General features: G+C 62.1%; 1 protein-coding gene across 2 annotated transcripts in view; it reads right to left on the bottom strand.

Annotated features, from left to right (window-relative positions):
* Positions 1 to 20,275, bottom strand: part of TNRC18 (trinucleotide repeat containing 18) — an 82,810-nt gene that overhangs the window by 40,015 nt on the left and 22,520 nt on the right. For both annotated transcript variants that reach the window (XM_059037315.2, XM_059037314.2), the window contains 9 exons: positions 20,011 to 20,166; positions 17,371 to 17,496; positions 15,211 to 16,935; positions 8,456 to 8,558; positions 7,972 to 8,177; positions 7,496 to 7,642; positions 6,822 to 7,012; positions 5,059 to 5,488; positions 2,634 to 3,626 (listed from right to left, as the gene is read on the bottom strand). In XM_059037315.2, coding sequence (XP_058893298.1) covers positions 2,634 to 3,626; positions 5,059 to 5,488; positions 6,822 to 7,012; positions 7,496 to 7,642; positions 7,972 to 8,177; positions 8,456 to 8,558; positions 15,211 to 16,935; positions 17,371 to 17,496; positions 20,011 to 20,166 — 4,077 coding nt within the window. The remainder of the gene's footprint in view (positions 1 to 2,633; positions 3,627 to 5,058; positions 5,489 to 6,821; positions 7,013 to 7,495; positions 7,643 to 7,971; positions 8,178 to 8,455; positions 8,559 to 15,210; positions 16,936 to 17,370; positions 17,497 to 20,010; positions 20,167 to 20,275) is intronic.

Below are 20,275 nucleotides of genomic sequence, written 5' to 3'. Positions count from 1 at the left end.
CGTCTTCCAGTGGCTCAGGCCACAACCCTTGGCGTCGTCCTTTCACACCCACGCTCAGTCCACCGGCAAAGCCTGCTGGCCGCACCTTAGCTTCCACCCAGAAGCCACCTGCTCCTCCTGTGCGCCCCTCGCCACCCTGGGCCTGGATGGAGACGGGAGCCTCCGCCTGGGTCTCCCCGCCTCCGCCCTCACCCCTACCTCAGCCCTCCACACAGCCCACAAAGGAACCGCATGTAACTCTGATCTTATCAGCTCAACTCAAAACCACCTTCCTACGGCCTCTCATGGCCTCTCATTTCACGCTGAGTGAAAGACCTCCCTGGGGCCACCCCTCACCCAAGTTATCCCACGGACCTCCTCGCCACCACTCTCCCCTTCCGGCTCCGCTCCCGCCCCTGGCCTCCTTGCCTTTGTTCTAACGTGACACACACAGTCACCTCAGGGCCTTTGCACTTGCTGTTCCTTAGGCCTGGCATGGTTTTCCCTAGAAGAATCTTCCTTCCCCCACCCGTCAACAGGGGCTTCCCTGGCCATGCGCTGTAGGAGACCACCCGTCCCACCCCTGCCCTGTCCCCTTCCCGGCCTTTTACCACCTGACAGTGCTGAAGGCTGCACACAGATGGCCTGGTTCACCGCTGGCCCCCGGCACCAAGACGGTGCCGGGTACACAGTAGGAGCTGAATGAGTAGGTGGACGAGGGAGGAGTGTGAAAGGGGGCAAGAGTGTGCAGAGACCCCCAAACCGGGTGACCCATCCTTAGCCCCCTCCTTTCCAGATGCCCCTGGCCCTCTGTGGTCCCCACTGAAAACCCACCAGTTGGTAGGATCAAGAGGGTTTTCATTTTCTTCTGGGGAAAAAAAAATTTTTTTGTACCAAACTATTTAAATGAGAGAAAAGAAACAATGAACTTTAGAACAACAACAACAAAACAACAGACGCCTGAGGCGGGGTGGGTGTCACTCGTCCAAGCTTCCTGGAATGGGGCATTTGACCATGACAATGAAAGAGCCTTGAAAATAGGGCCTGGTTCTGACCCAGCAATTCCACCCATGGGAACAAATCCCTGGGAAAACAGAGGTGTGGACAAGGATTTTTCTTCAAGAGTAGTCATCACATCATTTACAGCAGCTAAGACAGAAGGAAAGGAGGGAGGGAGGGAAGGAGGGGGAGGGGAAGGAAGGGAAGGAGGGAGGGGAAGGGAGGGAGGGAGGGAAGAAGGTAGGAAGGAAGGAAGAGAGAGAGAGAGGGAGGGAGGGGGAGGGAGGGCAGGAATAAAAAAGAAGGCAAATGAAAATGCCTGACAATCGAGGATTGGGTCACTGAAGGCTGGGGCCTCCACCAGGCAGAAAACTGTGTAATCCCTAAAAAAAATTTTTTAAGAACACACAGCTTTGAGAAATGATTAATAAAGCATATACTAAGTGAAAAAGGCAGTTACAGAGCACTGTTTACAAAATGACCTTGATTTTGGAACTGTGTGTCTGTGTAGAAGAAACTCTAGAGGAAATACACGGAAACGTCTGGCACTATTATTTCCTCCACAGCCGGGCCTGGGCCCCTCCTCCGTGCCGCTTCGAGCCCGAGCGTGGGCTTGCAAGGCTGTGCCTGACCTGCAGCCTCTTCACACACGTCTCGGAGCACCTCAATTTCTGTGTCGAACGTCAGTGGTTTTGTGCCAGCACAGAATTCACGGCCCCTTCTGCTGAAAGCACTCCGTTCCCTCTGAGGACCGCCCCTCCCTACACCCTGGAAGTGGCTGCCCCCCCATCGAGGGCTGGACATGATCAGCCCGGTCCATCCCACCTCCTGGGCCACAGGGTCTGCGCTTCTGCAAAAAGCATGAACCCCAGTCAGCCACTCATTGAGAGTGCATCACAGCATCTTTGCCAGAGCTACATGGAAAGAGGTGGCCTCTTTTGTGTTTCTGCTGGGCTGAGCAGGCCCGTGGGCTTGGGAGAAAGTATCAGTGCCCACCATAAGGACAGTGGGCCCACCTTGAATGAAGCCAACAGAAAGAAGTGAAACAAGGGGGGTGGAGGGAGACAGGGAAGAGGGAAAAGAAACTCCTTGGTCTGAGCACCTGGATCCAGCCATACCTGAAACATCACCTAATTACTGACATACTTCGGTTCCACAAGCCAATAAATTTCCCCTGACTTTTTCTAACCAGTTAAAACAAAAGTCTTGGTCCCTCACAACCCAAAGCATCCTGCTACTAGAAAACTCGCCACTGAGAGAACAAGCAGAAATTTCACCACTAAGAAACGCAAAGACTGGCTGCACAACAATGGGAGTGTAGGTAACACCTCCGCCCTGCACGCTTAAAAACAGTTAAGATGATAAAAGTTTACAACATGTATATTTCACCACAGTTTTTTAAAAGTGCACAGGAATAAACCACATCCTGGAGATTTTGAAATTTTTAAAATCCCATTTAAAAAAATTTTCCTTAAAAGGGGGAAAGGCAGGAGTTCCCTGGCGGCCTAGCGGTTAGGATTCCAGGCTTTCACTGCCGGGGCACAGGTTCAATCCCTGGTTGGGGAACCGAGATCCCGCAAGCCACGCGGCCTAAAGATAGATAAATAAAAAGGGAAAAAGCAAGCCACCGAGGCCCACCACCCGACATGACTCACCTGCCACCTCCTGGCTCCTCTTCTCGAGCTCCAGCTCGGCGATCTCGCTCAGCAAGGTGATGCCGTGCAGGAAGCTCGGCTCCAGGACAAGGCTCTGCACGGCCTCCAGCCTCTCCAGGGCTGGGGCTCCAGTGCCCGGGGAGGGCAGAGGCCTGGCCTGGGGCAGCTCTGCTGCGGCCGCTAGGGCGTTCATGCCAGCCAGTGGGTCCTCCAGGCTGGGCGGGAACGGATCGGAGCCCGCTTCCTCCAGGAAGCAGGCGCTGCCGGGCACAGGGGCGGCCTCCGGGGCCTCCAGACTCAGGCACTGTCCCTCCGCGGGGGGCACGTCACAGTCCGGCAGTTCCAGGCTGGGCCGGGGCTCGCTCGGGGCCGCCTGGGCCAGATCTTCCTCGGGAACCGCCTCTGCCATGGGCACGTCCACGGGCACCTCCACTGGCTCCTCCTTAGCCTTGACCAGCGGCTCAGGCGTCGGTCGCGCCCCCAGGTCCGGGGCGGCCGCGCAGGACTCTGTCCGGCCCGGTGAATCAACCCGCGCCTCGGCCCCCTCGGCGAAGTCCGGGCACCCGGAGGGCTCCGCGGGCCCCTGTCCGCCGGCACTCAGCGCCTGGGCCTGGGCCTCCAGCAGGCCACTTGCGCAGACGCCCGCCGGGCTCGGGGCCGCCAGGGCTTCCTCGGGGGGCGGCGTCAGCGGCGACTCGAGGGAGGGCAGCTCTGCGGGGCCTTCGTCCACGTCCTCCACCTCCGCCTTCACCTCCCGCTCCGCCAGCGGTTCTTCGTCCGCGACCTCCCGCAGCGGCTCTGGGATCTTCGACGGGGACAGGCGGATGGGCTTGTCCTCAGGCGAGAGCGCCAGGCGCTCGGGCCCATCGGCCGGGAGCGGCACGTCGGGGGCCAGGCCGTCGGCGTCGGCAGCCGCCGTGGGCTGCAGCAGGAACGGGTAGGGCCTCCCATAGTGTGGTGGCAGGGCTTGAAACGGGTACCTGGGTGGGATATCTGCCGAGGACACCAAGGGTCAGCAGGGGGCCCCTTCTCCTGCCATGTCCGACACCCCCATGTGTCCCCATCAACACCCACCCACCAGCCACCCTCTCCGCTGGGCCGGCCTGCGGGGCTGGGATCCCTTCCAGACGGCATGTGAGGAACCCCGGGGCCTTTCTGCATGTCGGGGCCACAGAGAGAAAAACCGGCCACCATACTGTCCCCGAGGGCCTTCAGGGTCTCAGAGGCTCTTTCTCTGGTCCCTCCGGCCTCAGCACCCAGCACAGGGCTGGGCCAGAAGCAGCACGTGTTCAGTAAGACCCCAAATGGTCCCCAGCCAGCCGGTGCCGACTTTGCCCTCCGTCCCACGAGAACCCACCCGCCCCACGCCATTAAAGCAGAGTTGGGGCGTCCAAGTTGCTCAAAAACTAATAGTAAGGGCTTCCGCGGTGGCGCAGTGGTTGAGAGTCCGCCTGCCGACGCAGGGGACGCGGGTTCGTGCCCCGGTCCGGGGGGATCCCACATGCCGCGGAGCGGCTGGGCCCGTGAGCCGTGGCCGCTGAGCCTGCGCGTCCGGAGCCTGTGCTCCGCAGCGGGAGGGGCCGCAACAGTGAGAGGCCCGCGTACCGCAAAAAAAAAAAAAAAAAAAAAAAAAAAAAAACTAATAGTAATACAGTGCTGGCTCCCCTCCCTCGCTGTTTTACTCTGAACTCCCACCCTTGAGTGTAATCTCCCCGAGAGCAGCTTGGTGGGCAGCTGACTGTCTGTCGTGTCCCAGGCCCGGCCCAGAGCGGGGCAGGCAGCAGGGGCTCAGTATGAACCAAACCGGGGGAGACAGACACATGCAGCACCCTCACCCTGCCCCGGGGCCAGGCGTGTGCTCCACACTTGACTTGATTAGCAAGACATCGAATCTCCCCAGAGAGGGGCAGCCACCCGCCCGAGATCGCACGCGGCATTCCGGTGGCAGAAATCGGAACTTTGGAATTCGAACTCAGGTCCTCCCACGGGAAGAGGAACACAGGCCTCAGGCCCCTTCAAGGCCACCTGCTGCATGTCCCGACCAACAGAGGACACGGGAAGAGGGCGCGTGCGTGCATACAGCGCAAGTACTACTCGGAATACAGTTTTATCGTCAGCTCAACAACGTAGCACCCACCGTGGGCCAGCTATGGTGCTAAATATCCTACAGGTCTTACTTTGTTTAACGCTCAGACAGGTCCTTCTGAACTTAGAACCTACTTCTAACATTACACCCATTTCCCCTGCCCCTACCACTGAGGGAAGCTAGAGAGGGACGGCGGCCAGCTGTGTCCTCGGGCATTCATTCCAGAGCCCAGCGGTGAGCCAGGTACACGGGAGGTACTCAACACAGAGAGAAGGACTGACAGGTGGAAGGAGTGAAAGAGTGAACGACCGCACGGGGATCTGTTTCACCAGCTCCTACCTGGGAACAAGGCCTGGAAAGGGCTGGGGGCTCCCTTCTCCAATTCTAAGTCCTTCTTCTCGACGACGTTCTCGGGGGCCTCCTCCTTGCGGGTGATGCCAGGGGCGGGCGGCGGGGAGGCGGGCGGCGGGCTAGTGGGGTGGGCGCTGGGTGTGGCGGGGTAGGCGTAGGTGGACGGCTTGGACACATCCTCCAGCTTCTGGATGACCTTGGCCTTCAGGGCAGCCACAGGGGAAGCGCGGGGAGACGGTGGTGGACTCATGGCCTTGCCGTAGGTGCCCGCAGGGCCAGCGGCCAGGCCAGGGGGCTTCCGAGGCAGCAGCCCGGGGCCCGAGGCGCCCAGGCCACCCTTGCCCGCGGCGTCCAGGCTCCGCTTGCTCACCTTCTCCTCCATCTCCGCCCGCTGCTCCTGGGCCTTCAGCCGCTCCTGCTGGGGAGGGGGCCGGCAGGCAGGGTCAGAGCGGCAGGACCCATCACCCACCACCTGCCCTGTCCCCGGGGGTCCCCGCCACCCACAGACAACCTCAGGCAGGATCTGGGGCTGCAGGCCGCCCATACCCCCAGCCAGCCGGAGACTGACATTCCGCCACAGTATGCATAACAAGCACAGCGTTCCTTGTAGAATTCCAGCAGATGGGGCTAGGGTGGCCCTCCGGTCTAGACCCAGGCCCCTCTGGGACCCTCACGGTCAGGGCGAGGGGGGCCGGTGGAGGTGTGAGGCTCTTTCATGACACTCGGATAGCTACCTGCACGGAGAACTCACTACCTGCAGGCACTCTCCTGCCTTATCACATCTGGGTCTCAAAACACCTCAAAAGGTGGGCCGGGGGAGCCTTTCCCGGTCTTTGGTGGCTTGAGGCAACGGCAGGGGGCTGGCTCACCAAGAGCCCGGGCTCACCGGGGGCCAGGCGGTCAGCGCACAATCGCACGGGGAGGAAAGGCTCCATATGCCCCAGCCACTGTCACGAGGGTTAAATCTCACTGAATCACCCGATGACACAGAAATCACTAGCAACTCCATTTCCACAGGGGGATACTTGAAACCCAGAGAGGTGAATTCACTTGCCCGAGGGCACACAGCCAGGTGTGGCAGAACTAAGGTTCAAGCCCAGGGCCCCATTTGCTGCCTGTGTCACCTCGACTGACTCCTCCAGAGCAGCTGCTGCACAAGAAAGGAGGGGCAAGGCCAAGAAGAAGACAAATGTCCAGGAACACCCTCAAGGAGGCAGGAGGGCTGTGGGCTTTAGGAGGTCCACCCACACACGGTGGCGACACCAAGTGTCGCCCATCTTACGGGATCAGGCAACGTGGGTGGAGGCCAGCCCCGGCCCGAGAGGGGAGCTCAGGGCCGTCAGGCGCCCAGCCAGGCCAGGCAGGGCTCAGGAAACAGCGGGAGCCCACGGGAATCCCTTCAGTTCCCATGCAAACATCTCCAGTCCACAGGGCCACCTCTCCCGCCTTGGTTTCCCCATTGCTACCTGCACCCGCCGCCTGCCAGGCTCTGTCCACCTCTCAGCCTTGCTCACACCATCCCCTCTGCCCAGAGGGCTCCTCCACAACTAACTTCCTTCAGGTCTCTGGGCAGACGCCACCTCCTCCAGGAGGCCCCCCTGACCTCCAGCCTCTCTCATTTTTTCTGACTCACAGTCCAGAACTGGACTTTCTGCTGGTTGACCCCCCTGCCTCGCCAACAACAGAGAAGCTCCGGCAAGGGTCTCCAGAGCCCCCATGGCCCTCCTGTGACCACGCCCACCCCAACTCACCACCAGCTGGGCGCTCCTCTGCAGTTCCAGGGCCTGGGCCGCCTGCTGCTGCAGGTACAGGAATTCCTGCTGCCGCAGGAAGTGCTGCTGGGAGAAGAGCTGCAGCTGCTGGGCGTGGTGCAGGGAGCTGCGGCCTGGCGGGTACAGGGCCGGCCAAAGGGGGGGCACCGCGGCCCGCTCCATCAGCTCCGCTGGGGGCAAGAAGACAGTGAGGCTGCACCTACCGCCTGGTGCCCATCACCCCATTTTACAGATGGGTAAGCTGAGGCAGAGCTGGGCTCAGCTGGGCCTCCAGCTGCTTCCTGGGGACGGAGAAGCCTGTCCTCCTCCCTCTGCCATGGGCAGCCACATCCCAGGCCCGGGGCCGACGTGGGGACTCCACACCTTCTCCTACTATGCCCAGTGGTCCGCAAAGTGGATTCCTGAGGGGTGGGGGCACCGAGGCAGAGGGTCCAGGCCTCCCACCAGGGCAGCCCTGCTTTGGTTCTCCACGTGGGCTTTCTGGGTAGGAACTCATCAAAACAAGGACCCCTGTGGCTTTATGACACACCCACCCTATTCTGCTGGGTGGACAGCCCCTGCCATAGAACAGTCCTCCTCCCACAGCGTCTGGGACAGTCTCACTGTAGAAAGCCACCACAGCCCCTGCCCCCAGCCACGGGGCCGCCACTTACCAAAGTGAGGCAAGTGATCACTGGGAATGACCACCAGCTGGCCCGACTGGGGGTCCCTGACGAACTGGTAGGCCGACGGCAGGGAGCCCCCCAGGCCGGGTGGAAAGGCAGGCGCCATGCCCTGGTGCAGAGAAGGGGGGCCCAAGCCTAGGAGAGACCCGCGCCTGAGTCAGTGCTGGGGACCCAGGCCCAGCCTACGCCCCCATCCTCCACCTGCTGGGCCGCCAAGCAGGAAGCCGCGGGTACGGGCTGTGAACACGCGCCCAGCCACCCACTCTGGGCGCTGCCCACGAACAGGCTCGGCCAAGGGCCCCACAACGCTGGTGCCGTTAAAAATGGCCCTGCTTGGGCAGCGAGGGAGCTGAACTACAGGGACGAGAGGAGGGGTGCCGGTCCCGCACCAGCCACCAGCGCCGCGCTCCAGAAGCCACACGCCAGGCCTCCCCATCCTGGCCCACCGCCGCCCTCCCGCTCACCGTAGGCGTGTCCAGCGAGCCACATGGACGTGCTGCCCGAGCGGGGCAGCCAGGGGTGCGTGGCCAGGTGGGTCGCAGGGTCAGCGGACCAGCGACCGGAACCTGCCAGTGCCGGGCCCCCGGTCACCATGAGGTTGGGGTTCAGGCCGTTAGCAGCACAGCTGGTGGGGTGCAGGCGAGCCAGGTCAGCCAGCTCCTTACTTTCTCTGCAAGCGAACAGGGGCGTCAGGGACAGGCCGGACGGCCCCAGGGACGGGTGGGAGAGAAGGGGTGCCGCCCCAAGTCACCAGGGGACACCAGGCTGCTGCTGCTGAGCCGACTCTGCCCCCGGTGGACAGAAGAGCCAGCTGGGGCTCGGCAAAGGGCCCCCGGGGCCTTCCTTGGGAGGGTGTCCCACACCCTCGGGACCACCCCGCAGCCATGCAGGGTCACCCAGCCTTGCCCTGGGGCTCCCAGGCCCTCCCGGGCTGCCCCAGGCCCTCACCTGAGCAGCTTCTCCTGGTCCCGGTCCAGCCGCGACCCAAGCAGCCGCTCCTCTCGGTGCCTGGCCCGTTCATCTCCACAGTCCTCGTCGGCTCGGCTGTGCCCTGGGTCGGGGAGACAGGCAGCAAGTGAGGCCCCAACAAGCCCTCGGCATCTGAGCACCTCCCTCACCCTGGCCGGACGCCCTCCGTGCCCAGCAACGCCCCTCCATCGCCCCTCAAAGAGCCCACCTGCAACTCGCGCGGCTAACCGGGATGTTGCAGTGAAACATCGTAACGCGGATCGAGTAACCACACAGTATGAACCGAGTGGCATTCGCCGACACGGTTTTACTACTTTATCACCGGAAAGGCAGGTTCTGGGGATGGGTCAGCATGGAGGGGAAACCACAACCCCAAAAAGCGGTCGCTACTCAGAAGCACAGCAAGGCCCGGGTCACGGGAAATCAGCCTCCCCCCGAGGCCCCATCGGGGTTCTGTGTGCTGTAGACCTGTGGCTGATCTTTTCAAAATCAAGACGGAAAAGTGAAACCAGAGAACGCTACGTGTGTGGGGGCGAGTGGAGGATATGGGGGCTGCCATCCGGCTCACCCACCCTTGCCCTGGTGCCCACAGGACGTCCCCCGACCCGTGGCTGGTCCAGCTGCGCCTTCCACGAGCTCCCCGCCTTCCCCGGAGCAGAGAAGGCAGGTCCTCAAGTCCCAGCCAGTTCTGCAGGGGCAGGAGCTCGGGGAGGGCACCCAGGGTCCAGCCCTCCTCGCCCCACCTGCCCCAGACATTCTTCCTGGACGTCTTCTACACCACACGACAGAAGTCGGGGCGCGTGTGGCCGCCCCGGGCCGGCTAGGGCCCAGGAGGCGGGCGCTATCACCAGCAGCTGAGACTTTTCTCGAAAGAGAAACCACTGAGGCTGGATGAACTCCTTCTCTAGGGTCAGTCATGCTAGACTGGTGTCCTCCCACCCAGGTGTTGGGAGGTACACCCGGGGAGGAAGCCGCCCCCAGGGCCCCGGACCTTTTCGGTTATTACCCTGCTGGAGACAAGGTCCGGGGCCACCTCACCGGGGCTCCCCAGCCATCCCCACATTCATGGTCTTCGTGGGCGGGGACCCAACTTGGAACGCGGCCGTCGGGCATCTCCACATCGTCTCTCCCCTCCTGCAACCCCAATACCAGGAGCTCCCGAAGAACAGGGCCCCCAGGAGAGGCTCAGGGATGCAGGGGCTTCTCCTTCCCTCCCCCCCTTCAGGAAGGTGGAAACCCACCGCCCCGGAACAAAGAGGAGAAGCCCACGGGGAAGGCAGCCACGCAAGCCCACGTGGCCGATGGACCACGCAAAAGGGGGGGGGCAGGCAGCCTAGAATCAGGGAGGGTCGCATCCCGAGAGGCAGCTGGAGATGGGCCAGGGGCCACCGGGGGCGGGTCTGCAAGTTCCAGAAGCCACTGGAGCAACGAGGAAGCAGCATGTGCGGTTAAGCAGAGAAAAGCCAGCGAGTTGCGGCACCAGCAGGGCGGGAGTGGGGGTGGGCGAAGGAGTCTTCTTGCTGACCTGGCCCCCACGGCTCACACGGATGCGTCCCAGGCCACCCGCTAAGTCACCCCATGCAGGCCCCCAGCTGACTCTTCTGGAGCCAACGCCCGGTCCCCACGACTGTCCCCAGCACACGGCAGGAGGTGCGGAAACGGGAGAGGCGGGAGGTGGCAGATCAAGCCCGCGCCAACGCGGGGTGAGACCCAGTGAGGGTGTCCCGGCCTCCAGTGTCAACGTGGCTCCCAAATCCAAGGGGACCCTGAGCCCGCCCGCCCCCTCCGTGAAGGCCTGGAAGAGGCCCTGCTTGGGGGCCCCCCTCCCACCCCGGGCTTTCAGGCAGGGCCATCCAGAGTCCTTCAGCTGGACTGGGAGACCAGAGCATGTGTCTGAGGCCGTCCGCGGGGATGGCCTCCCGGGCCCACAGAAACCCCAAAGACCCTCCCGCCCACTGGCCACGCTGGGGTGGCAGACAGGCTTTGGCCCAGAGCTCCTGGTGTCCCCAGAAGGGACGGATGCCTGCAGTGTGGCCCGCCCCCAAGACCTCTGTCCTCAGGCCTGATGCCTCTCCACTGCCCTGGCTGTCACCACGCAGGCCCTCAGGGGCTTCCCACCCTAGGTGCCACCTGCACCAGAAACCTGTACGCAGGCCCGCCCACCTGGGGGCACCCACCACCCCCAGGGTCACTCAGGCCAGAGCCCCAGACCGCTCCCTCCAAATGCAGTTGATCTCCAGAGAAACGTGACATGCCCTCCACCACCTCGCCCCGGGGCACCACCCTCGTCCTCCTGCGCCAACATGCTCCCTCTAATCCCTGCTCACACCTGTCCCTCCTACGGAGGGCCAGCCCCATGGAACCAAGCCCCTGGGGCTGACTCATGCTGCCCAGCTGTCCCCTCCAGTGTACCCCCAGCCTCTCTGCCCTCCAGTCACACTCAGGGCCACACACGCTGTTCCCTCCACCCAGAGTGCCCGTCCTCTGTACTACTCAGCCTCCCCAGTAAGTGCTCAGCTCATACGCTACCTCCTCCAGGAAGCCCTCCCAGACCACCTCTCCTCTATCATGCCCCCTTATCTGTCTCCCTCACAGCACTGAGCACAACACACAGCCGTTTTGCTTGTTGGTTGTTCACCGTCTGTCTCCTCCTCAGACTGTGCACTGCTCTGGTTTGAGCAGTCATCCTCCTGGCTGTCTATCTCTCTCCTGCACAATGCCTGACACAGAGGAAGCTGCTCGGCAAATACGTGGGAAGTGAATGAATGAACTCATCAGGATAGCTAGAGGAACGGTGAGCTATGCAGAGAGAACAAACGGCAGGTGCAAAGGCCCTGAGGCAGGAACGTGCCGAAGAACATCAAGGGGGCCATGGTGGCTGAAGAGAGTAGTAAGGAAGAGAGGGTGCAGGTGAGGAGTGGGGTACAGGCTGTGGAAGGGAATGTGGTTGAGACTCTGTTCAAGGTAAAAGGAGAAGCCAGAGGAAGCTCTGAGCAGGGATGAGACATGATCTGACTAAGGCTTTGAAAACCAACCTCCCTCCAGCCACCTGTGGACAAGCGAACCAGAGGGCCCATCACCTCTCTGTGCTGAGCTCCAGGATGGCAAGGGACCAGCTCCTCCAGCAGGGAGGCGTGTGGGGCAGAGGGTCAGCTGCTCCGAGGTTCCACACACCCAGGACCCCTTCACCCCAGCCCTCGAGGCATGAGCTCTGGAGACGTCCAACATTTCAAAGCCGACTCTGTGCCCAGCAGGGCCCTGGGCCCTCTCCATGCACACACTCATTCAGTGGTCATCAACCCAGGAGGGGGGTTCCAGCCCTCATCCCATCCCAGACGAGGAAACTGAGGCACAGGAAGGTAAGCTACCCAGGTCACACCACTGACTGACAAGGAGGCATCAGGCTAGCATGGCGGTCTGAGCGGGTCTTCCTGACCACTAGGGTGCACACACAGAGCCTGCACAGGGTGGGCACCGGTGAAAGCAGCACTACTGCCACCACCTGTCTGCAGCCCCTGCCCTGTGGCCCATGGCCCCAGCACTGACAGCCCCTCCGTGGGTCACATGCTGTAATCCGGCCGTCACGGCAGAGGCTCAGGCTAAGGCCCAGTTCCCATGGCAACTCCCTCCCAGACTCCATCCGAGCATTTCTGCAGAGATGGCGGCAACTACCAACTCCAGCCAATTCTGTGTCTTCCGGGGTCCGGGGTCAATACCACCGCTTACACCCGATGCAACCCCAGCTCTGCCCCGTGGGATGGGCGGCAGGGCGGGGTGGGGGTACCACCACGGCCCCCCAGATTTGGTCCCCAATTCGACTCCACCGTAGAGGTGATAACGGGCAAGACAGAGAGATGGGAGGCACAGGTCTGGGCTTAAGGGTTCAAGTTCAGCCCGCCTCTTCTAGCTGGGTGACCCAGGGCGAGTCACCTCACCTCCACAGGCCCTGCTCTCCCATCTGTGAAGCTGGGAGAATAACAGACCCACCAGGAGGAGCTGGCGGCCGGGGCTGCGTGGGGCTGTCTGCACGCGGCCCCCTGCTAAACGGCGGGGAAGGTGCTGGTCTGCTGGCCTCTCGGGCGTGGGCACTGCCGTCCGGGGTTCACAGGTGTACATAGGCCCGTCCTCCATCTCAGGGTGCAAGACCCCTGTAGCCAGACCAGACCCTGGGTGAGCCCTCGGGGCGTTTCCCATAAAAGGATCTCGGGTTCGTGGCAGAAGCTCTGAGCCCTTAAGGCCCTGAATGTGAACAGAGAAAAGGAAGGCCTGTCTATGAAGCCCCTACTTCGAGCGCCGTCAGCCCACCTGGCATCAGGGAACGAGGAGGCCCTCCCTAGCGCCACGTAGTAAATGGGACACCAGGGCCCAGAGGACTTAGGCCTCAGGTTCAAGGTCACGCAGCTGCAAAAGGCAGAGCCTGGATATAAACTCACAGAAGACCCAGGAGCCCCGGGCTGACGACGGCCATTCAGCGGGAAACGCCAACTCCTCCCCTCCCCCAAGGTGGTCCAGACTGGGAAAAAATCTCCCCTTCTTACAGGCATTTTTTTTTTTTTTTAAGGAGAGTAAGACTTCACTCACTCTCCGATGGTCACCAGCAAACAGAAACGCAGTCTCAGCCCAATAATCCCTGAAGGTCTCATCCCAAACTGTCCCATCCCCCCTCTCTCTCCCCTCCCCCGCCGCCCAGACACTTGCACACACATACACGCTCACACACACTCACAGCCCCATGGCCACAGGTCCCTTGGGCACGGCCAGGTACTCTGGGCACCACGATGAGCTCTGGGGACCACGAGTCCTAACTGGGGTGCCATATCATGTCACACGAGCATTCTTCTAAAAAAAGGACCCCAAAAGATCTTTTGCCCACCTAGTGAGCGGGCTTCTCCACCACCCAGCCGGCCACCTCCAAGCCAAGGGCCAATGCCCAGACTTTGAATCTCAGACTAAGGCAGGGCCTCATGGGAGCCCCTGGGGTCAGAGGACAGGCCTCCCTGGCTCCAGGGGGGCTCCACACAGAACAATGGGCTCAGTTCAACAAACATTCCCTAAGACATCACTTGCTCTGAGCCTTCTGGCTGGATAAAACCCCTCTGCAGCTGTGGTACATTCAGATGGTCAGTGACCGGGCGAGACCCAGGGCAGCCTTGAGCCTTACCAGGCTCCTCTGGGAGAGCAGGGCTGAGGCTACGAGTCTAGGAAACAGCTGTGACAGGACACAGCACTGGCCGCTCACTGTGGACGGAGGCTGAAGCCCAGGCAGGAGTCAGTGCAGGCGAGCACAGGAGGGCCAGGCTCAGGGAGGGACGGGGACACAGGGGACGTGCACCCAAGATGCCTGTGTATCTTGGAAAATCTAGGAGTCGCAGGGAAGCCAGTCGCACAGGGGCCGCGACGTGAGCCAAGCCTGAGCTTGCAGCTGGTGAGTCTGGGAGCGAACTGGGGGCGGGGACAGAGACTCAGAGGAAACCCAGGCGGACTGTTAAAAAGTCACATGAGCTAGGGGAAGCGGGACACAGCCTTCCTTCCGGGGCCCTTACCCTCAGCCTGCCAACACCCCACACCTCAACACACTGACCACGGCCTGCAGCAGCAGGGCAGCCTCAGCGCCTGACCCACAGGTGAGGCCCTTGGCTCAATACTGGGCTCTCTCTGGGCAGCCCAAGTCCAGAGTTCCAACCAAAATGCCGCAAATAGCAACTCTCCAAAATCTCAGGAAGGAGTCCAATGGCAAAATTCGTAAGGGACAAACGGAAATGTAACCGATCAACCGAGTTCTGGAAAGATATTCAACTTTACTAATAGATAAAAGAAACACACCATTCCTCCCTACTGAACTTAACAACGATTGTTTGGGGTTTTTTTTTTAGTAACACTAAGACACAATTCTGAGGAGTCTAAAAAAACAACAAACTGCAAACAAGCATATAAACTGTCTAACTACCTAAGAAGTCACAAAGGCATTCAATGTCGAGACCACAGGAACGCCGGGGCCCTCGTTTCCATCTGTCACACTCAGTCACTCATTCATCAAACACCTACTATGTGCCAGACCCAGCGCTAGGTACTGGGAACACTGAACTACGTTAAGTAAGGCACGGTTTCCTCCCTCAAGGACTTGGAATTGAAAGCTTAAAGCTAATTTATTCGTAGGAATCTATTCTTAGAAAATGACTCAAAGTATCAGTGAGGTGCAACGGCGCAAAAATATTCAAAGTAACTTCCTAAACACAAAAACATCAGAGAAGGGAAAAGTAAAATGCCACAAGGGAACGGCTAACTGAACTGGTGCATATGCTCTGGACAGCACACCAAAGACCATTAAAAATGACACTTATAAAGAGTTGGCAAAAGCAAGAGCCCACACACAAGGGCAAAACACAAGGCCCAAGATCACGGTGCACTAGAGGCTCTGCAGATCAAACAGGAAAATGAATCTGCGGAAAGAGCTCCAAGTATCCAGGGTGGTGGAAAAAATCTAATGGTCCCTTTTCTTCTTTCTCCTCTCCTGCATTTTACACATTTTTCTATGTGTGTAACAAAAAAAGCAATAAACTTTAAATAGCAGCCACAGCCCACAAGTGGGATGAAGGACAAACAGTACCAGGAAAGTGGGAGAGGAGGGCAGAAGAAAAGGAGGCAGGTGGAAGCAGAGAGCAAAGGTGGGGAGGTGAAGGGTAGGGGTGGGGGTGGGGGTGGGGGTGGGGGTGGGGGTGGGGCCCGGGACCCACCTTTGACGTTGCTCAGAGACAGGGAACGCTCCTGGTCGGCCAGCCCAGGCACCAGCCGGCCACTGCCACTGTCCTTCTGCCGGGCCACGGCCACCGCAATGCCCACGGGTGGGTGTCGCACCTCTGCCTCACCCTGGGCACCGGAGCCCTCGCGTCCGAAGGCCTTGGCGCTCTCGGGCCTCTCCGGGTCCCGCTTCAGCTGCCGGCCCCCAGCGGCTGCAGGGCCCGCGGGGTGCGGGAGGCGGGCCTGAGCGCGAGGGGCAGCCGTGGGAGCGGGCTCGGGCTTCATGGTGCCCAGGCCTCCGAAGGGGCTCTTCTTCCCGCAGCCGCCGGGGCGCACGGCCACGGCCTCGCGCGCGAAGCTGCCGCTGTATTTGATGAGGCTCTGCATGGCCGAAGCCTCTCCCGGCCCGTGGGCCGCGGCGTGCAGGTCGGCGCCCGGCCTGGCGCAGGTGGCCCCGGCGCGGGGCAACGCGCCCCCGGGGTCCAGGTAGGCCTTCTTGGAGGCGGCGGCAGCGGCGGCCTCCTCCTCGGCACGGCTGGCGTGGTGATGCTGCGCGGCCAGCACGGCCATCTGCGTCGTGGCGAAGTTGCCCAGCTCGAAGGGTTTCCATTTGTGCTCAGGGCCGGCGGGCGGGGGCGGCCGCCCTGGCTCTAGGCCGAAAAGCTTGGCGGCCTGCTGGGAGGCGGAGGCGACAGCGGGAACGCGCGGGGCGCGCTCGCACGGCCGGGGCTCGGCCTCGGGCTTGAGCAGCTCCTTGGCGGGGAGGTAGGCCCGGGGGTCCGGGGAGGAGCGCGCGGCCCGCGCCGGTGGGGCCTCGGCGGGCGGCGGCCGCTTGAGCGAGCGGATCACGGAGCTCTTCTCGCGGAGGCTCTCGGGTCGGTCCAGGGGCGGCCGCGGAGACCCGGGCGGGGCCTGCAGGACGCCGGGCCTGCCCGCCTCGCGCTCCCGGGCCCGGGCGTCACGCGCCTGCGACGCGATCTGGATGGGCCCCGGGCGCTCGTCAAAGGCCTCCACGGAAGGCACGAAGGTGGGCGCCACCACCCGGTGCTCGCGGCCCGCCTCGCGCGCGGCCGCCACGGGGAAGATGGTGTAGACGCCGGCGGCGGCAGGCTGCGGCGCGGCGAAGGCCCCGGAGGCGGCGGGGGGCGCAGGCGGGCCCTTGCTCACGGGCGGCGGCGGGAGCGGCGAGGGGCAGGGGCAAGGCCCCGGCAGCAGGGCCTCTGCACGCCGCAGCCGTGCGCTCTCGTCCTGGCGCGCAGTCTCCTTGGAGCCGCGGGCCGCCTCGGCCACCAGTGCGGGGAGCCCCGCGTCCCCCGCGCCATTGCAGAGGCTCAGCGCCGGTGGTGGCAGCGGCGGCGGGTTCTTGCCCTTGGACTCGCTGGTGGCCGTGCCCGGTGCCCGCGGGGGCCCGGGCTCGGCCAGGAAGGGCGACAGGCGCTCCGGGAGGCGCGGGGGCCCGCGGTCCTGGCGGCCCTCCGCCCGCGCCTCTTGGGTCAGGTCCACCACGCCGCGGGGCCCCGCTGCCTCTTCGCGGGCCCGTGGGTCCTTCTTGCCGAACAGTGGGGGCGGCTCCCCGCCGCGGCCCATCCGCTCCTTGGCTGGACCTTCCCGAGAAGAGCCTTTGGTCGAGGCTCCCGACGAGTGGCCGCCCGGGGTCCTAGAGGGGGGCGCATGAGAGTGCAGGGCACCCGGAGCTCCAGGGGTGGGCAGGTAGAAGCCGTCTGCGGAGAAGAAAGAGCGCAGCCGTGAGCGAGTACCCCCTCTGCCCGGGGAGAGGGAAGGGAGGCCCCAAAGGGTGCCCTAGACCCCAGGGCAAGGAGGAGAGCCACGCACAGCGCAGCCCGGGAGAGGGCAGGCTCTGGAAATGGAAAAAAACAAGCTGAAACCCCGCCTTGGCCACCTACTAACCTTTCTGAGCCTCAGTTTTCTCATCTGTGAAAGGGGGAGAGGCCAGAATTAAGAGCTGCCCAGAGGGCCCAACAGGATTAGATGAGGGCAGGAGAACTAGGAGGCTCCAGAAGGCTATGGGTGGGGGCCCTTGGGGGCTGGGGTCTTGGGAAACACAGCTGGGATGCTGCTGCCTGGAGTACTGGGTAGTGGTCCCTCCCGACCTCATTCCGCAGCTCCCCCCAGTCTCCCCACTCCTGTCCTCTGACCTTTCTGGGTATCGAAAATGCTGGGCTGGCCCAGCTGGCTGAGGAGGGGGCTCCCGCTGCTGGGGGGCTCCAGGTGGTTCATGTGGAGGTAGGACGGGTACAGCCCGCTGGGCAGGTGGGAGAAGCCTGCAAGAGAGAAAAGAAGCCAGCTGGGACACCTCACGCCTCCCACCGGGGCTTCCTTCCACCCTCTCTGCTTCTTGGAAATAGCGTGTCTTGGCTGTCAGCCCCCTGGTGCTGGGAGCCCTGAGGTTTACCACCAGCTCCCACAGCAAGGATTGCCCCCTCCCAATCCTGGCACTCCAGTCCCAGGCAGCCCCCAGGGGCTAGGCCTCTCGAATCCCCCAGGAAGAGAATCAAATTGGACACAGTGCAGGGCAACGAGGATGATGAAGATAGATGGCGGTTCTAATCACAGACCAAACGCTTTCAACTGCTTTGCCTTTGTTATTCTCATTTAAATTTCAAAGGGAAAAAACCTGTGAGGCAAATACACTCAATATCCCCATTTACAGATGAGAAAACTGAAGCTCAGGGAGGCCCACTTGCCCGAGGTCCCCCAGCAGAGGAGCCTAGCTTTGAACTGAGGTCACCAGAACTCTTAACCTCAGCCCAACATGGACCCAGCTGAGTGGTTTACTGGCTTAACTTCTCTGCTGTGTGACGCCAAGCAGGTCGCTTGCCTTCTCTGAACTTCAGCCTACCCAGCATCTCCAGCTGCTGGGTCTCCCAGGCAGGTGCTTCTAGGAAAGAATTCCTCCTGCCAGGGGTCCTCCTAACCTCCCACAACCCCCTCCACCCCACCAGTGATGCCCCAGAACCAGGGCCTTACAGGGTGCAGAAGACAGGAAACGGAGGCCATGGAGAAAGAAACAAGAGGCCTAAAAGAATACACAAGGAATGGAGGCCCAAGAGCCGTTCAGCAGGGCCCAGAAGGCCAGACAGGTGAGCAGGTGCTGGGGCAATGGAGGAGGATCCTGCCTCTCCGCCTGGGCGGTGGGTCCTACAGGACCTCAGACCCACTGGTGATCCCTGAGGAACTTGGGTCCCCCATGCCCCCCAGTCACTCCCTCTGAGGCCAGAGATGCAGGACCTGTCCCCGGCCACACTAGGTGCACATCTTCACCCACAGCCCCACCTTCCAATGACATTAACAACAATCACAAAACGATAAGGAACACCTGATACACGTTATCTCACTTCATCACTGAAACAACACTCCTAGGTAGGCACTGGTTCCCGCTGCTTTCTCATCTGTAAAATGGGCATAATCGTCCCTACCCACGGCTTGTTCTGCGGATACAGTGAGTTCAAGCATGCAGTTCTTTGTGCACATGAAGAACACTGCATTGTTTGCTCTCATCACTATTATTACCAGTATTTGCTGGCAAAGGAGAAAAGGGAGTCAGGCTGATGGCACACGGGCACCGGAGGCAGCCTCTGCCCTTCAGGCCCCTCCAACCGCCCCCCGCTCTGGGCTGCTGGAAATGGGAGGCTCAGATGGGACCCCAGCCCGGAAGGACTGCCCACCATCCCAGACCTAGAGGCAGGATCGCCCCCTCCGTGCGGGGCACACACGAGTCAGGACGAGGACGGAAGCACTCGGTGACAACTGGCACAGAGAAGCAAGTGGGGAGACAGTGGGCGGCGAAAGGCCCAGGAAAGCCTGAACCTGCAACAGGCGCCCGACCCGGGAGCCCCCAGGACACCCAGGAGGCAGCAGGAGCAAGCTAGCACCCAGCATCTAAAATCCACCGGAGCCCAAGGTGGAGGAGGAACTCAAGAGTCCCCCAGGCCCATTCCTTCACTAACAGAGGGGAAACTGAGGCTCCACGGAGGCCCAGGATCTGCTCTGGGCTGGCAGGAAGCCAAGCCGGCAGAACCCACCCCCACCCCCACATTTAGGGGCATCACCACAGAACAGTGACAAGAGAGCCCAGCGGCACCTGGTCCCACTGCTGCCGCGATGAGAGATACTGACGAGCTGACTGTGCACTGAGGAGACGGCGGGCAGCAGAACAAACTAGGCCCTGCCCTCAGAGCTCACTGGTGGGGAGACAGGTATCTCACAAAAAAACACACAGATGAATGCGTCATCGCAAGTGGGAGGTGGGGGCTTCCCTGGTGGCACAGTAGTTGGGAGTCCGCCTGCCGATGCAGGGGACACGGGTTCGTGCCCCGGTCCGGGAGGATCCCACGTGCCGCGGAGCGGCTGGGCCCGTGAGCTGTGGCCGCTGCGCCTGCGCGTCCGGAGACTGTGCTCCGCAACGGGAGAGGCCACAGCCGTGAGAGGCCCGCGTACCGCAAAAAAAAAAAAATTGGGAGGTGGAACCGGGGTGGCGGGGTGGCGGGCGGGGGGTTCTGAGCCAAGCCCTGGAGGAGGAGCAGGAGATAGCCAGTGAGCTGCGGGGGGCGGGGCTGCAAGCGGAGGGAACAGCACGTGTAAAGGCCCTGGGACAGCGCCAAGAGGGAGCACTGAGCATCTGAAGCACAGCAGGGAGGCTGGATGACCAGGGCTGGGCCCCACAGGCCACAGCATGGAGGAGTGACCATGGAGACAAGAGGGGAGGGGGCAGACTTGAGAAGTGCTGGGGACAGCGGCCCAGCGCCCTCGGCCCGCCCGCCTGGCTGGCTCCTTACCTTCGTGGGCGTGGGCGGCCCACAGCTGCACCATGGGCAGGTTGCTGGGGGTGGGGGAGCGGAAGGAGAGGTCAGAGGGCAGGGGCACCGGGCTCCCATGGGATGAGGCCGAGGGCCCCATCCCGCTGGCCACAAAGCTGCCCAAGAAGGCCTCGCCTGCAGAAAGAAGGGGGGCTGTCAGGCAGCCACCAGGCCACCGCCGCCCAGCCCACCGCCCCGAGATCCCCGCCTCTCCCTGCTTCTCGAAGCTGACACTGGCAGGGAG

The sequence above is a fragment of the Kogia breviceps genome, chromosome 14, assembly GCF_026419965.1.
Source record: "Kogia breviceps isolate mKogBre1 chromosome 14, mKogBre1 haplotype 1, whole genome shotgun sequence".
In the NCBI taxonomy this organism is placed as follows: Eukaryota; Metazoa; Chordata; class Mammalia; order Artiodactyla; family Physeteridae; genus Kogia; species Kogia breviceps.
Note: the sequence above shows the minus strand (reverse complement) of the source record. Positions and strands in the feature narration are given on the sequence as shown.